The 18338-nt window shown below is 37.7% G+C and overlaps 1 protein-coding gene across 7 annotated transcripts in view; it reads right to left on the bottom strand.

The window, feature by feature from the left end:
- Positions 1 to 809: 809 nt before the first annotated feature.
- Ankrd28 (ankyrin repeat domain 28) overlaps positions 810 to 18338 on the bottom strand; it is a 140601-nt gene continuing 123072 nt past the window's right edge. For 6 of the 7 annotated variants that reach the window (XM_076544287.1, XM_076544288.1, XM_076544290.1 and 3 more), the window contains 10 exons: positions 17365 to 17452; positions 16861 to 16978; positions 16561 to 16780; positions 14170 to 14257; positions 14002 to 14085; positions 13250 to 13395; positions 12412 to 12494; positions 11743 to 11825; positions 9933 to 10024; positions 2112 to 4399 (listed from right to left, as the gene is read on the bottom strand). In XM_076544287.1, coding sequence (XP_076400402.1) covers positions 4113 to 4399; positions 9933 to 10024; positions 11743 to 11825; positions 12412 to 12494; positions 13250 to 13395; positions 14002 to 14085; positions 14170 to 14257; positions 16561 to 16780; positions 16861 to 16978; positions 17365 to 17452 — 1289 coding nt within the window. In that variant the 3' untranslated portion in view covers positions 2112 to 4112. Of the gene's footprint in view, positions 1810 to 2111; positions 4400 to 9932; positions 10025 to 11742; positions 11826 to 12411; positions 12495 to 13249; positions 13396 to 14001; positions 14086 to 14169; positions 14258 to 16560; positions 16781 to 16860; positions 16979 to 17364; positions 17453 to 18338 lie in introns of those variants that run through there. The other variant, XR_013042189.1, reaches the window with a different exon arrangement.

The following is an 18338-nucleotide window of genomic DNA, read 5'->3' on the forward strand; positions in this document are numbered from 1 at the left end:
AGTTATGGGATTAAGGGATAATGTATTTCAAGCATTTTACGACTGCCTGACACATGATAAATGCTGTATTGGCCTTTTCTATTATTGTTACCTGCAGAAATGATTTCAAGAAAGATTAAAGCCCCCTTTAATCTGTCGCTCCAGTTATTAATGTCTGTGTGTTTTTATGCCTGTTATCTAAGCTCCATCTAGTTTCTTATTGCCTCTTTGCATACACAGGAAGCGAAGTGCTGAAGAGCACGGCGTCCCCACGTAGCCATCTTCCGAGCACTTGGAGGCCGCTGGCTCTGCTCTGGAACCTAAGAAATCACTTAATTCAGCCTGTTCCTTGATGTCACTCTCTGCGCCACCTCCTCCATGAAGCTTGTTCTGTCTTCCTCAAGGTGTCCTGTTCCTGCCTCCCTCAGCAGCTTATCTCAATCATATTTTATCACTTTCTGCTTCTACTGTCTCAAGATCAAACTATTCGCCATTGAAGGTACTACCACCATTCTGCCTATTGCTACCCCAGGTACATAGCAGGTAAGAAATAAATACTTAATACATTTCAAAGATTCATTTAGATAAGTTCAAAAGTCCAAGATAACTTTATTAAAAAGCCATTGAACTTTTAAGGACAAAACTCAGAGATGGGCATGGAGGCACATACCTGTAATCCCAGCACTTGGAAGTGGAGGAAGAATGACCAGGAATCCATCCTGGGCTACTTGAAACAACCTGCAAAACACCTATCTGAAAACCTGCCATAACTTATCACTACACATTTTAAAGGGAAACATTATTTACGTGTGAAAAAGAAAGACACTTGATTTTTTTGCATTAAAAATTTTTATTTCATTTAAAAGATCCAATGTATGAAGCCAAATTAACCCCAAATTTACAGCTACATTTAGAGATCTCCTGAACTAAATGGCACTGTTCGAGGTCACCTATCATCACTATTTCCCCAAAGTTGTTTTTGAGCAAAAGCTGGTATTACTGTAATACATGTATTTCAGATATCACCTTTCACACAGAGGTTAAAGGCTGACAGGCTTTCCCTTCTGGGCGAGGATAAAACACCACAGAACCAGGTCCAGTGCTTTTCCCACATGAGGTGCATGTAACTATAAAGTAACTTAGGGTCCTTTGCTTTGCTCATATATGTGTATTTATTCCAAATACTGGTGTTGGTCAACACTTTCTGGACAGTACTTCAGAATTTCCCTCTTCGGGTGCACACCAAATGAAGTGGGTTGCTCAAGTCAGGGACAAACTACCACAAAGCAAAGGAACAGCTTTCCTAGTTGGCTGGCAACAGCACCAACTACCTCCCAAATGTTTTCAGTTATGGCATCATTTACATAAAGTGAGGCATGATCTTCGGTCTCTACATACACAGGAGGATAAATTAAACGATGGGTTTGTTACTTTATAGCTACACCTTGGATTTCATTAGATGTGGAGACAATGTGTCTAATGAGTCCTTCTGGAAATCACTGCAGCAAAGGAGTCAACAGCCTGTGAAAGAGAAGACGTGGCAGAGGGTGGAAGATTCATTCTTCCCACACTCTCCTGGAGGACAGAGCTGGGCCCAGGACAGAAGTTACCCGGAGGGAGGCTTCAACTCCGTTAAGGAGCCCTCCTAAAGAGCTGCTCAACAATGAATGCACTGCTTGTGAGGTAGAGTCACTGCAAGTGTTCAAGGTGGAAAGACAACCTTGGAGAAGGGACGCCTGCATTGGTTAAGAGGTTAGACTGGATGAACCTCAGGTCTCTTTCAATTCTGAGATTCTAGAAAATTCCCTCAGGGAATTCAGAAGAGAATTCCTAAAAGGAAAGAGAAAGCACACATATGGTATACTTTTAGAATCCTCTTGAGTTTTCTTTTTTTTAAAAGGTACAATAGAAAATGTAGTCTACGGTCTTTAAAATGCATATTTACCCTTCTACCACTATTAGTTAGGAAGGGTTCATTACAACTTCTTTATATTATAAAGAAAAGATGGAGATTATATTTATAATTTTGTAAATATTTTAGAAAAAAATGCTTAAAATCTAGTAGTCAATGCCCTAGAAACTTTATAGATTTTTAAGTAATATGCACAGATACAAATACATTATTCATTAAATACAACTCACATCTGTGTTTTATTATACTCTAAAATATACAGGAATTTTGATGTACTCAAAGAGTGCAAGTAAATACAGTATTCAAGCAGTCACTATTTCTATGTACATGCTCATTAATTCTTCAAAAAACCCACAAAATTATCAAATAGATCAAAATACTGTTCTGTGTTTTCACACTTTATATTCAGAAAAACCAGCTGATAATTTACAATGTCATAAAGTTCCAGTTTCACAATACAAAAAGGATAAGGTGAATTGGTATCATTTTGTTGCAATGTATGGAACTTTATCCAGCTCTATTAAGATCCCCCCCCCCATGTGAAATCATTTTTACTGGGAAAGTAACAGTTACAATAAAAGCAGAACCACAGAGAAGTGTTGTTTAAAAGCCTAATGTCAGCCCCTTCTCTATTACCTGAAAGGCAGTCTCCAATTTGGCAGGCAATCTCTCTCCGACAGTACAAGCTGCAAACATGCTACTCTAGATCTGACTTGAGCCTAAAGCCTGAAGAATTTTAAATTCTGCCCAATATAGAAATGCCTTCCAAGTGACCTGATTCTGTTTATATCATGAATCATCATCTACACCAAACTTCAACACTTCTGAAAATGAAGCCAAATGCTTTGATGTTGATTTATATAAAGAAAATACCTGAATCTGGGCATGGTGGTACACACCTTTAGCTAGCACTCAGGAGGCAGAGGCAGGTGGATCCCTGTGTTTTTGAGGCCAGCCTGATCTACACAGTGAATTCCAGGACAGCGGAGGTGCACAGAGAAACCCTGTCTCAAAAAAAAGAAAGAAAGAAAGGAAACATATGAACATATGAAAGCCTTCATACTGCATTAAACCATGAGAGAAAGCAGATGTCTTTTTTCTTTTATATAAAAAATTTAAAATTCTAGTTTTTATGCAATTTAAAACCAGCTTTAGATGATCTCTCAAAACAAGTTTAATTTTTAAAAAAATTTTGATTCTTGCTTTGCAAAGCTCAAACATTAATAAATGACACCAAAAGTCCTCCAACCCAAAGGTGGAGGTGTGTCACCCAAGCAGAGGCTCAAACAGTCCCACTCCCCAGGACCACTGAGCTACAATAGGTAATATGATCTGATTTTTAATTTCATCAAAAACATTTCCACTATGGAATTCCTTAAAGAAACAGAGTTCATTTTAAAACCAAACCACTCAACAGTGGGTAGCAGCCCTGACTTATCTACATCTCTGTCACACGTACTTCCACTCACACTGCACCTAGTCAGCTGGTTTTGAATTTTATAAAAACTGGAATCTTAAAATTTTTATGAAAAAAAAAAAAACCAAAAAACCAAAAAACAAAAAACCAACCAACAAACAAACCATAAAAAGACACTTGCTTTCTTTCATGGGTTAATACAGCACTGGAAGGCTTTCCGATGTTTTCTTTACAAAAATCAACACCAAACCAAATCTTAGCTTCATTTTCAGAAGTATTGAAGTTCGCTTTAGATGACGTCTCATTTCACCTACTTCTGTTTCCACAAAATGGCGTTCCGATAAAAAAAAATCTGTACGCTATTTGGTCCTTTGGCAATTTGGTGTGTACATAATGCCTACTATACCAAACGTTTATTGCATTTAAATTTAGCTGTAGTTTTCTGGGTACAATTTAACCTAGTGTCCTTATCTCTTCCCTTAGAGCAGTGTTGCCTGCATAAGCAGGTCAGGGAGCAGCGTCCCAGTTTCTGGCCCTGCAAAGCCAATTAAACAATCCCACAAAGCAATCGACATCAATGTGTTTTCCACTGGTCAAGTCATTATTAAGATTCTAGAAGTTCCTTTTGCAAAACTTGCCTTTAAGATTCTTCTTCCTAATGTCATCACATTTCTTCTATTCGTTCACTGCGTGATCTTTCTTCAGAATGAATTTGTATATGAGTAAGAAAAGTGCTTTTTTTCCCGAAAAAGCCCGGTGTGAAGTTTCAGTGTCGGAACTTCTTTAGACCTTTAGCTCAGCCTTTCAGTAGGTCTCAGAGTCAGAGTCGTTGAGCTCATCCACGTCAGTGTACAAGTACTCTTGTTCCCCACCAATGTTGTTGAAACTGCAATAGGAGCTAGGTTCATTCCTCATGATAGGCAAGGCTTCAAAGCTAACTGTTTTTGAGGTGTTGGTATAACGGTTAATGGCATTGAATGTCAGGGATGACAATGGGCTACTTGAGGAGACAGGCATCATGGTGGCCAAAATGAGAGCCAGGCAGTCAGCCACATCCTTATTGGGAGCACAGGCCAAAGCTGGAGTATAGCCTAGGATTCAATTTAAAATTTAAAAATTAGTATCCTAAGACCCATGAAACATGGGGTAGTAAGTCTAAAGGTCTTAAACTTTACACATAGATTCTTATAACAAATTCTTATAGCAGATTGATAACTTTCTAGTAAGCAGAAAGAGACATGATCATAAAAATGCGGGGGTGAAAGAAAGCATTCATAATAATACTAAATATGAGAAGAAACTAGGGCCTTGAGATACATACTTTCCCCAACATCTCACCCAACCCATCACACATCCAACCCAACTCAGAAAATACTGGGCATTCGTAGAATAAGGAGAAGAAAAAACCACAACAAACACATAGATTAGCCAACCTCCCTTTAAAACACTGAGCCAATTCTTAGTGTCAATTCATACCTGTGTAATTCAACTTTTATATGCTGAGAATCTAAATATATATGAATTAAGCATTAAAGAGATGCTCATTAACTACAAACCAAATGAATTATAGTTGTCAATTTAACATTTCCTAATGTGTTTGTCAGGCAGCCTCAGTTGAAGACTATAGTAGGTAAACTGGGTGTTGGGGAGATGGCCCAGTAGATAAAGTACCCTGTAAGCATGAAGACGTAAGTTCAAACCCAGAATCCATGTAAGTAAACCAGGCACAGTGGTATGCACTTATAGATTCCTGGGGTCTACTGGGTAGACACATCCATGCAAGAAAATAATAAACTAAACAGGCAAATGTTAAAAGCCAAGAATTTAAGACAAGTATTTCCTTTTATCTTAGCAGACAACCTTCATACATCAAGTGCCCCAACAGCAAGCATCAGTGGGCAAACAATGGAGGAAGCACGTGGTACCTTGGTTGGCAAAGAACTAGCCTTGTGGATGAAGTGGGAGAAGATGGTGAAAGTAACACTGTGTGATGGCAAGTTTCAATTACTCCATATGAAGTTTTGTTCTTACTTGTTTTAACCATATGGAGCCAAAAAGTGCTAATGCCACAGATGTCTTATAATTTTAAACTATAGCTTCATTTATTGTTGCATTGTTTTTCATTTTATGCTTATTTCAGCATCTGCATATATATTTGAAAAGACTTATTTGTTTTTAAAATAGCTTTATCACAAACCAAATACTGATAGTCACCAGCCAGAACAAGAAAGGACAAAGAAAGAACATCACCAGACACCACAAGTGCTGTATGTTTTTTCTTCCTCCACAGTGGTAACTCTATCCAGACCTTTTCCTTCTGTGGTAACTATTTCCTTGTTACTTAGTTTTTTGAACCTAATATAAATAGAAGCATATAGTATACATATTTTTAAATATGACTTCTTTTGCTTAATTGTGTATGAGACCTAATTTTGTTACCTAATATAAATAGAAGCATATAGTATACATATTTTTAAATATGACTTCTTTTGCTTAATTGTGTATGAGACCTAATTTTGTTACAGGCAACTATAGTCAGGTAATTTTTGCTGCTGTATTGTATTTCATTATAGGATCATACCACAATATATACCTTTAACTACTGGGCATCTGGCTGTCACCTCTTCTTCCACATCTTTTCATTATCATTATTATTAGCCTTCAAGTAAAATTGCCATTTTGCTAAAGGTCAAAGGGAACAACTAGCTGACTACCCCAAAGAACTGGCAAGAGTGGCTGAAGGATGAGTATGTTTTAATTAAACTACTTCCTCAAAGTGCCTGAGCAACAGCTTTCTTCTCACATATCTTTGAAGGCTCTTCTGAAAATGTGAAGGTGGCAGCTACTATTACCCTGATGCTGGCAAGCAGAGCCAAACCATTAGATATAGGACACAAAGACCTGAGTGAGTGGGAACACATCTCTCATCAGTGGCTTCTGAAAACAGAAGCTTCTCTCTTCTACATGAGCTGGTGTGGTTACATGAGAAACTTCTTGAGGACAGTCCATGAATATGTAATATGTTCCTCCTCCTCCTCCTGCTCCTCTTCCAATACCACTAGCCCCATTCTTGGAAACGAACAAAGGCACAGAATGTACTGGCCCCTTTATCTTGTCTTTATTTAGTCTTCATAATGTAATTAATCATCAACCTGTTGTTACTAGACTGATTTACAACTATCACTACACACAATCATGAGATTATTGACATATTAGCTTGTGAATTAAAGCCACATTACTATGAAACATGTCAAAGGCATTAGAGGATAACTAGGTTACCAGTGGGGAACCTTCATCAACAGGATATGATCCTTTTCTTTTCTATCTTTCTGAGACAGGGTTTCTCTGTATGTCCTGGCTGGCCTCGAACTCAGAGACCCATCTGCCCCTGCCTCCTGAATGCTGGGAATAAAGTAGTGCCACACACTGGCCCACTTCTTTTTCATTTCTTAAAAAGACAACATGAATTCCTATAAACAGTCAACAAAGAAGTACATGTTGGCAGCTATCATAATATGCATAATGTGGCATTCATTTTAATCTATACAAGTAGCTGTATTCCTAGAAATATCTAGATTGTGCGTCTGTGTTTCAGATCCATACATTTAACTGCCCAGTTTCATTCAGCTTTCCATTTGTGTCCAAATAAAGTTAATACAGGGTATTCTTGGCTCAATGCCATTTAAAGTATCATCCACACAAGCTTCTCAAGTCACAGTGAATATGACTTCATCTACAAAACCTCATCCCTCCTTACCAGATCCCAAAGACCTATGACCATACACTCTAGGAAGCATCCATGTTCTTTTTCACTCTGAGCACCTCATCTCGATGCTGGTGGCCATCTATGCCTCTAGGTCTTGTTTCCCTACTCCAGCTTGCTGCTCCCCTTTCAGGCAAGCTGCCATCTTTCTAACGTTAGGCTCCTAACAACCTGATCTAACGCCTGACTCACCTCAAGTTCTCTCAATAGGTTTATTGCTCTTTCAGCTTAGAAGGCTCTCTCACTAACTAACTAACTAACTAACTAACTAACTAACTAACTAACTCACACACAGAAACCTGCAACTGGACAATGTGCAGAGCGACAGATATTAGAGCACTTAATACTAAATGAGATGTCTGCATCAAAGCTCTCCCCTCAAAGGCTCAAGGATCTCTGTGGAAGAGGAGCGGGGAGAGGTTGTAAGAGTCGGAGGAGGCCGGTCTGGTCTACAGAGGGGATTCCAGGACAGCCACAACTGTTACACAGAGAGACCCTCTTGTGAAATGTCCCCCACCCCACCCCTAGCAAAAACCAACAACAACAAAAAACGACAACAACAACAACAACAAAAAAAGTTGGCCAACAAAACTATTATTTTCATATTTTTAAATATTTTTAATATTTTGTATTTTTGTAGACGTGTCATTTGCTTTGGACTTTTTTTTTTCCTTATTGGTCTTTTGCTTATTTATTTTGATTTCCATTTTTTGTGGGTTTTTTTTTTTTGTGTGTGTGTTTTTTGTTTAATTTTAAGGAGAGGGAGAGAGAACATAAAATTGGGTGAGTAGGGAGGTAGAGAGGATATGGGAAGAATTGGAAGGAGAAAACATGATCAAAATATATTATATGAAAAAAAGTTATCAATAATAAAAAAAAAAGCCGGTGACAGTGGTGCACAATCTTTAACCCCAGCATTCGGGAGGCAGAACCAAATGGATCTCTGTGAGTTCTAGGCCAGCCTGGTCTACAGAGTGAGATCCAGGACAGGCACCAAAGGTACAGAGAAACCCTGTCTTGAAAAACAAACAAACGTTCCCTCGCCACTTGCTGCTATTTTGGAATGTCTTTGATCTGATCTTGTAAGGAACGGTCAACATTCTTTAATGTTCCTTTATAGAGAGTAGACTATGTCATACTTATTCCACACAGAAGCCTCAGGCTTAACAGTTTGACATATTAAAACATGTAACAAACATCTACTAAACTCCCAAACTCTTCTGACACTTAGAAAACATTAGTGAACACAGATGACAGATTCTCTGCTTTTATGGAGTGCATATTCATGCTAATGGATGAGACACACATCAGCATGAAAAAATACATCATATTCAGTAAGTTAGACTATAATAAGCTTTATCGAGAACAAGAGATGAATAGGCTAACTGGGACACCGAATGCTGTAATACAATTTATTAGTGAGGTAAAGCTTTAAGGAGAAGCTATGATTTGAAACAGGTGAAGGATTTAGTCAAAGAATATTTGCAGATCAGAGTGTTCCAGGCAGAAGACAGCTAAAACAAAAACTATAATGCACATACAGACTCTGTGGTAGTTTCTCTGGAGAGGCAAAATGAGGCAGAAAGGTCACAAGAGTGGAGTACTTTGTAGGTCACTGTGAGAACTAGGAATAAATTGACAGAAGAAATATATTATCATGTGTTTTAAAAAATATCTGTGAGGGTAGTAAGCAGAGAGAAAGATGGATTCAAATACTGGATTACTTTAAAAGTAATCAATAGCATTTGCTGATGGAGTGTACAGTGGGCATGAGAGAGGAACCGAGGACAATTCACATTCCTGCCTTGAGCTATAAAGAAAGCACCTGTCTTCAACTGAAATCAGGATTGGAAGGGTAAGGAAAAGGGTTGAAAGTTCTGTTTATTAGACATCCATATGGTATTATTAGTTAAGCAGTTAGATATATGAATGCAGACACTGGGAAGGGATGGGCTGGCAATATACATTTAGGAAGTCTCAGCAAATAATTTTTAGAATCAAGGGTTAGAGTAGTCACCTAGAGGGTAAATGCAGACAGAGAAAAAAAGAAAAAAGGATTTAGACTTCAGAACTTTACGTTAGTGTGGATCCCCTAAAAGCCAAGTAAAAGAAGTTTACCAAGAAAAAAGGAGTAATCACATATTAAAAGCTGACCTGCCAAGTGAAACAAGAACTGACTTAATACCGTGGAGAACCAAGAACCTTGATGAGAAGAGTTCTACAGTGTGGTGGGGACAAAGGCCTGCCTATGTGAAGTCAACCCTGGAGTAAAACACAGTGGCAGCTGGCAGCAGCTGTGAGATCAGTGACTGCTAAGGTGGCAGACTAATGAATGTCTTTATGTTGACGGGTGAGGCTGAGGGTGCAGCTAAGTAGAGCACTTGCAGAGTATGCACAAGGCCTTGGATTTGATTCCAACACCGCAAATACATAAAGTGATATACTGAGAGGGAGTAATTGCTAAAGTGAGGGTCTCTAATAGGAAAGAGGTAACAGAATCTCATTTAAGAGTAGAAGGACTGGCTTTGCCTGAAATTATGACATTCTCATAGGGCCTTGGTAAATATTTGTTGAATGAATCTTTGGCTACCAAAATAAATAATAGTGGTGACCAAATAGTAAACATCACATTTGGTTTAATAGAAGATATATGAATTCAGATGCTCACCTACCAGATGGACTTTTTTCTTGTTCCTTTTGCTCTTATTTCTCTACTACAAAGAACTCCTCAATATTAATTTCAGTGTTCTTCTTTGCCCAATAAAAAAGTACAGAACTTTATTTTACTTCAAAGATGCACCATCAAGAAAAAACTTCTACCAAGAAGTTGGCTAAGGGAAGGGCGCATAGAGCTTACTTACCATTTTCATCCACGGCAAGTACACTTGCTCCTTTCCCCAGAAGCTCTTGAACAACCATTGTTAGCCCATTTCGGGCAGCAACATGCAGAGGCCTGTGGGGGGAAAATTGTACATATATGTGCAGTCCATGCACAGACACACACCTGCCTGCACGGAGCATCTGGTCAAGTTGTGAAGACCTAGAGATAAGGACCGAGACACCTAGTTCTCAATCAAGGAAGAGTAGCACCTCCAAAAGAAGCTCAGCCTTAGACATCAGTAGTAGTTTCCTGACCCGATCGAATCCTTTGTACTTTCCAAGGCTCCATATTTAAAAAGTTAACCAAATGAATTACATTCTTCTTTTAATTTCTTGTACTTTTGAGGTTTTAATATAATTACATCATTTCCCTTTCCCGTCTCTAAACCCTCCCATATACTCTTTTTCAAATTCATAGCGTCTTTTTTTATTTATTTTTATTCCATGTATATATGTATATACATATATATTCCTAAATATAACCTGTTCAGTTTGTATAATGCCACTTGTATATATTGTATGTTTGTTTTCTGGGCTGACTACTGGCATTGGATTGGCATGCTCTTCCTTGGAGAAGACCATTCTCTGCTCTCAGCATTCCTTAGGTACCAGTAGTTCTTTGTGAGGGGTTGAGACCTCCTGGGTTTTCCCTGGTCCACTCTGGCATGGCTAATGTTGTTGTCCTTATTCGGGTCATGTTTAGGCAGCCATGTTGGCAAGACTTTATGGGTTTAGCTTCTGACCTTACTAGAAGACACAATCTCACAAAAAATTCCTTGACCCTCTGGCTCTTACCATCTTTTGATCCCCTCTTCCACAATGTTGTATGTAGATGTCCACTGGGACTGGGGGAACTACAGTCTTAACTTGCTAAGAAATGAAGTTAATGAATACATAATAAAAGCTATAAACTACAATACCACAAATTCTAATAATCTTTAAAAGATGTTTATTGGCCTCATGACTAATATTTGGAGCGTTGAGGGATTTGCCTGAACCCGGAATGTGAACTATTTCAAGCTTTTTTTTTTTTCTCTTTTAAAACCAATGGAAATTGGAAGACAAAGACGGGAGACATGGGCCTAAGATCTCTGTCAGTCAAACTCAAGACTTACTGCTTATACTAAGAGATTGATTCTTTCGGAAACTTCTTTAAGCTACACACACACACACACACACACACACACACACACACACACACACACAGCTTCTTACCTCATTTATTGCTAGTATGAAATGGCACTTTTTAGTTAGTTTTGATAACACACAGAATAGCAAAGCCTTCTTTTAGAAAATTATATGAGTAAGTAAACTGAGAAAAAAAAATCATCAACGTTGTAATAAAGTTTCAGTTCAAAATCTTTTAAAGTAATATATTTTTTAGTTACATGATTTCAGAAGTGAGTTTTTTTTAATTTTATTTTATTTTACAATACTATTCAGTTCTACATAACAGCCACAGATCCCCTTGTTCTCTCCCTTCCCCCCTCCCCTTCCCCCCAGCCCACCCCCCATTCCCACCTCCTCCAGATCAAGGTCTCCCCCGAGGACTGAGATCCTCGGGGGAGACCGGGAATTATTATTTAAACAGTTTGTAACTAATCTATACTACTGGTCACATTTCCCCCTCCCCCGGAACTGAGGACTGAACCCAGGGCCTTGTGCTGGCTAGGCAAGGGCTCCACCACTGAACTAAATCCCCAATCCTCTGGTCACATTTTAAAAAGTGCATTTATCCTTTTTTAGAATTATATAGATCACTAAGTTTACCCAGATACTCAAAGTACTTACGTTTGCAAGGCTGCATTGGTTGCATTGATGAGGTTTCTATCTGTTATCTTTTCCAGTATTAACAAGGCACTAGTTTCATGACCCTAAAATTGTGGCAAATAGGTCTTAAAAACTGTACACTATTAAGAACAAACATATAAACTCAATCATCTTTACCATATGTACAATATTACACACCTATCACAATTTTTCTAAGCGAATGTCTGAAGTATTTATTCAAAGGCATCAGAAATGGGAATAAGAAGACAGGTCAGTAGCAGTTAAGTAAGTGTTACACTTGTTTTTGAAAACCTAGTAAGCCAACACTTCCCACCCCACCTCCACCCAAGAAACTCGGGGTTAGTAATCATTAGGTTTGTTTCTAACTTCTGTTCATTTTAGTGAGCTGAAAAACTTGATGTCACCCAATAGTAACCATGAAACTACATTCTTTTTTTTTTTAAATTCTGCATTTTTTTTTAAAGATTTATTTATTTATTATGTATACAGTATTCTGCCTGCATGTGTCCCTGCAGGCCAGAAGAGGGCGCCAGATCTCATTGCAGATGGTTGTGAGCCACCATGTGGGTGCTGGGAATTGAACTCAGGACCTCTGGAAGAGCAGTCGGTGCTCTTAACCTCTGAGCCATCTCTCCAGCCCGAAACTACCTTCTTAAACTATGTACATACCTTGCCGCAAGCCAAGTGAAGGGCGGTGTTTTTACTCTTATCTTGTAAAGTCAGATCTGCACTAGCACTGCTAACCAGCATCTCTGGGAAGAAAAAGTGCATCAGCTCTTATGTTTATGAACATGTTTACAGACTACCACTAAATCACTAGAGAAATGAAGACATACAGCACAAAATATCCCTCTTACAAATACTTAATTGCAAGAAAAACACTATAACATATGCATTATATTATCATATAATATGGAACCTTTATATTCTTATGTAAATCAGATGGTAGCAACAATAATTAACATTTTGGAGTGTTAATAAATGTCCAAGTTTTATATGTCCTGGATTTATAGGTTATAGTTAACCTCACATCAATCTTCTAAAGCAGATGTTGTCTCATTTTACAAGTGAACAAACTGAGGCAGGAGGTCACTTAAGATCTAGGACTCACACTCATTCAATCTCATTCCATAGCCAGTGTTGTTAAATCATGAGGTTGAACTACTTTGTTAAAGAAAACTTTTCAGTCAGTAAGGGCAATGTTCCAAAATTAAATGTGGAATGGTGAGATAATTCATGGAAGTCAGAAGGGTCGGGAATCTAAGTTACACACATAGAACAGAATTCTTAAACAGCTTAAAAAAACAAAAAGCAACATGGGTTGTGCTTTACTACCTAGCCCAGAGTAGCCTTACGTTTGCCATCTTCTGACAGGCTCCTGGGTAGCTGAGTTTATAGGTGCACACTAAGCCAGGTTCTAAACAATTTTCCTTTTCTTTATGGAGACACTATGTAGCCAAGGCTGACCTCACACTCTAGGCCTCAGCTTCTCTAACAGTTTCTTTACCAACTGTATTAGTTTGTCCATTTTCTGCAGCCATCATGAGGGGTGTTTTTCCAGTAGAGTCCACGGAATTGACTTGAGCATTATGGCTGAGCAGCAGCTGTAAACACTCTACGTGGTCTGTGAAGGCAGCGGCATGGAGAGGAGTCCTGGGACAGTGAAATAGAACAAAAGCTGAATGGCACATACGCTGGAAAAATTATTCTTTAATTCAGGACAAAAATTTTTCAAGAGTTTACATATTAGGTTATAAAAGCATTGCTAAGATAAGCTCAATGGAACTCACAAATTTCTAGTTTATATATGTATACTTTATACAATCTATCTTAAACTACAACTTGTCTAAACTAAGGATGAACTATATAATACTGTTAAAATAACACTGTATTATTAAAGAAAACTTAAAAAGAATAACAGTTTACTTCCAAAACACTACTTATTACAATTGTTGGACTCTTCTTTCAGTCTTTAATCCAATTTAGAAAACTATTAACTTTTAAAGCTATTTTCTCTGGGTTTAAAATCATACTTCTTAAATCAGGAGAGTAATGTTTACATTTTAAAATAAAATGACAAAAAAATTTAAATGCACTAATAATGCAAAGAACTTAAGACTTTATAATAATTTACAACATCTGCAAAATCCTGTTTTCAATTAGTTTTGAGTTCTCTATAAGCTCTCAAACAGGTTGTCAATAATTACAGTGCCTTCTCTTATTGAAAGTAATACTGTATGCTACTAACTGGAATCCTACCTTCCCTTTGAATCTGTGGCATTCACAATGCTGGCTCCTAAGGTATCAATAAGCATCTCAGCAGCACCTTCATTGTCATTGATCCTGGACAGGGTACAAGGTTATCAGTCACAGTAACAGTGTTTCTTAAAATACTCAAGGAATTTGATTCACTATGACTTTACTTACACAGCACAATGCAATGGACTGAAAGCATTTCCATCTATTTTCTGGAAAACATCCTGTTCTAAAAGCAGTTCCACACATGTCTCATGACCTAGTAGGTGCATAAGAACTAGATATTAAAATCCAAGAGATACTTGCAACAATCTCAAATACACAGAAGTATCTATGAGGAGAATGTTTAAGACCCTGCTCCATACCACCTCCACTCTTTAGACCATAACCAGTATCTCAATAGCTCTAGAAAATTTCTAGGCATACACAGCTGCCTGCATATACTTATTTTTTCTTTTTACAGTTCAAATGGTATATTTTGTTCTGCAACTTTCCTTTTCAATTAATAAACTATATGTATCTTTCTATAATAGCATGCATAGGACAATTTCCTAAAACATGGTATTGTGAAAAAGGACAAATATACTGCCTGCTGAGAGAAGTAGGCAGATAGCTTTTTAAAAAGCAACTTTAAAAACATAAGCAAAAAAACAAAAAAACAAAAAACCAACAAAGCAATAAATCTCAACCAAAACTTCAGATTTTCTTAACCTAGGAGATGGTTCCCAGGAAGCAAATTTAGGTTGTCAGGCTTGGTGGCAAGTACCGTTACTGCTGAACCTTTTTGCGCATCCCTCAAAAAGTTGCTCTTGTAAAGATTTTTAAACTTCTCAGGTCCTGTTAACAATGCAGACATTACCAGTAGCTGTAACCCACAAACCCTGAGACCAAGGGTTAGAGACCCACTATCTGTGTTGGAATGGAGTACTCTATCTGCTATCTCCAGGGAACAGCACTTGGTAGAACCAAGCTGACAATCTCAGTATTTCAGAAAGTTGTTTCTTTCTTTCTTTTTTTTTGGGGGGGGGCGGGGGCAGGGTTTCTCTATGTAGCCCTGGTTGTCCTGGAACTAGCTCTGAAGACCAGACTGGTCTTAAAGTTACAAAGATCCGCCTGCCTCAAGTGCTGGGATTAAAGGTGTGTGCCACCACTGCCCAGCTCAGAAAGTTATTTCTGAGGGTGCTTAGAGCGTCAAGAAAAGTTAATTAGCTTTTGAAAGGAATAAATGAGATAAGCAAAAAATACTCAAAATTATACAAGCAAATGACTATATAAATTGAAATTTTGGACTTTAAGCTTACTAAGTTTATAGCGAAGTCTTTTCTAAAATCTGGTCATCATTTTGAGAGAAACATTTATTTTTATTTAATTAGAATACTTCCATTTTTCTGAAGAAAAATTACTAATCAGAGTAAAACCATTTAATATATTCCACTTTTGTAACGTCAAATTATAAAGCAGGCATTTGGTTAAAAATATGGCAGTAATTTTTTAGACTGTGTGGTCTCATTGCATGAACTAACATACATTTCTTCCAGCTCAATTCAGAATCACTACAATTTTGCTTGTCTGAAAAATTAGACACACTGTTTTGAAATTTTTAAAGGGCAACCAGACATGCTAGTTGTATAAAATTCTGTTTCTTGTACAAAATGTACAAGATAAGAAATGTTATGAGAGTAAATCTCCAAAAGACAAGTAAATGCTCTACCTTAGGAAATACACTTCTATGTGACATGGTTTTTAATGGTGGTCACTGATAACGTTTATAAAAAAAAAAAAAAATCAGCCAATAAAAATTTTTGCTTTGGGCAGGTGGATCTCTTGAGTTTGCAGCTAGCCTGGTCTACAGAAGGAAGTCCAGGACAGCCAGGGCTACACAGAGAAACCCTGTCTTGAAACCCACCACCCAAAAGAATTTTGCTTTAAAAGTTTATCTTAGCCGGGCGGCGGTGGCGCACGCCTTTAATCCCAGCACTTGGGAGGCAGAGCCAGGTGGATCTCTGTGAGTTCGAGGCCAGCCTGGGCTACCAAGTGAGTTCCAGGAAAGGCGCAAAGCTACACAGAGAAACCCTGTCTCAAAAAAACAAAAAACAAAAAACAAAAAAAAAAAAAAAGTTTATCTTACTAATTTTTACATAAAATTCACATTTGTAAATACTTTCTCAGGTTATCAGACTCACAAAATGTTAATTCATATTATAAAACAAAGTAAACGGCAATATATAGCAATTCCTTTGACTCAGGGACAATCTTAAGCTACTGTACTATAACCACTCAACATCAATCCAAAGAGTAGAAAGGAAAAGAATGTAAAGGCTTATCTCAAACACTTGAAAATTAGTGACTTGTCTTTAGTGTGATAAAGGACAGGAGTAAGATACAACTAGAGAGTAGATAGATTATTCCTACTCTTTCCACTAATGTTATATTTTAAGCCCGCCTTATAAATATGCTGTTGTCATCAATATCACAATGTATTTTGTGTTGCTTGTTTTTACTTAGTACCTAGTAGGCAGGCACTCAGTGCAAGTTTTTAATTAATTTTAATTAATACTTAACCATTGTAGCAAGCCCAGTGAAGTGCTGTATACCCATGATTGTCTACTATGGCTGGATTTGCGTCTACGGATGCTGCTGACTGCAAAAGGGCTCCAAGAACTCCAATGTGTCCACAGGCAGCTGACAAGTGTATAGGTGTCCGGCCCCTGCTGTCCCTTAGTAAGCACTTAGCACCATGTTGAAGTAATGCATCTACACATTCTTCATGGCCTGTAACTGCCTGCAAAAACAATTTGGGTATATTAAATACATGATGTGGGGCACCATGGGCCAATGTTAGTTAATCTAATTCTGGCTTACCCCTCTATGCAATGCTGTCCTTCCCCACTTATCTTTGGCATCTACGTTTGCTCCTTTGTTCAGTAGTGAGTATACACAGTCCGTGTGTCCATTGAGAACAGACAGCATGAGAGGTGTCCTAAACAATAACAGAATTAGGTTAGTGCATCACTTACAAAACTCTAAAACAGCAATGATGGGATGGCTTATTTTCTATATGTGCACTTCGGTGACATAACTTTGTATGTATTTAAAAGAAAAACTATATATATATATATATATATATATATATATATATATATATATTTTCAATATACAAACTATGACATATTTACTAAAAAGGGGGTCAAAGTATTAGAATATCTAGTTCTTGTAATAGCAATCTAAAGGCAAGGTATAGTGGCACATGCCTGTAATCCCACCACTAAAAAGGGTGAAGTAGTGAGATTGTGGAATGAAGGACTGCCTGGGTTATATAATGAGATATTTAAAAAAAAAATTAATTTAAAAATTATTAAAACTTACTGTCCATTTCCATCTTGAATATCTACAGCATTCTGTGGTTCTGCATTTCCTATTAATAACCGTAAGCATTCCGAATGACCATTTGTTGCTGTAAAGTAAAAAAATTTTAAATAATTTTTCCTCCTTGGTATGCATTGGTGTTTGACCTGCATGTCTTTGTGAGGGAGTTGAATCCACTGGATTTAGTTACAGTCACAGTTACATGTAAGCTGCCATGTGGGTGCTGGGAATTGAACCCAGGTCCTCTGGAAGAGCAGCCAGTGCTCTTGACCTCTGAGTCACCTCGCCAGCCCCCTTAAAATAATTTTAATATATACAATAAAACAAAAATATCTTAGAGTAAGTACATCTTTTAGAACATAATTTGGGGGCAATTCCACTGAATTCAATAAGCAGAAGGACAACTACGCATACAAAGTAAGTTTTATTCTGCATTTGTTGTTAAGGGACTCATTCCTGCACACAGCAAGCAGATGTACATTACCCCCCATCCCTTCATCCTCCCTCATGTTAACAGAATCCTCATTTTATTTATCGTGCCACTACAAAGAGTGACCTGTCTCTAGCTAAGGGTACAATCAAGTCAACCATGTTAGATTAAGGCAGTCACAGACCAAGTCAATCATATTAATCATATTTTGCTCTGACACAGAGGCAATGAAGAGTCTGGGGGACTGCTGACTGACATTGTGGAATCAACCAACTGTAGAACTGCACCACTCTCTAGGGTGAGACTAAACCCCAGTCAATTTAGGAAACGTTTGGTTAGGTGATTTATAGCTAAAAAGAATTCCAAATAGCATACACATACTAAATGACACATATTTTATCAAGAAATGTTTTTATATGCCCCAAAGCTTTACTGGCAAGTGGAAGAACAACCCCTCCACCTCAATAAGAAGCCTTTAAAATTTATCTCCTTCAAAATTCAGGTCCTGCCTTAAGTAATAAACTTGAAGTGTATGGAAATATTT

The sequence above is a fragment of the Peromyscus maniculatus genome, chromosome 9 (genome assembly GCF_049852395.1).
Source record: "Peromyscus maniculatus bairdii isolate BWxNUB_F1_BW_parent chromosome 9, HU_Pman_BW_mat_3.1, whole genome shotgun sequence".
NCBI classification, from domain to species: Eukaryota; Metazoa; Chordata; class Mammalia; order Rodentia; family Cricetidae; genus Peromyscus; species Peromyscus maniculatus.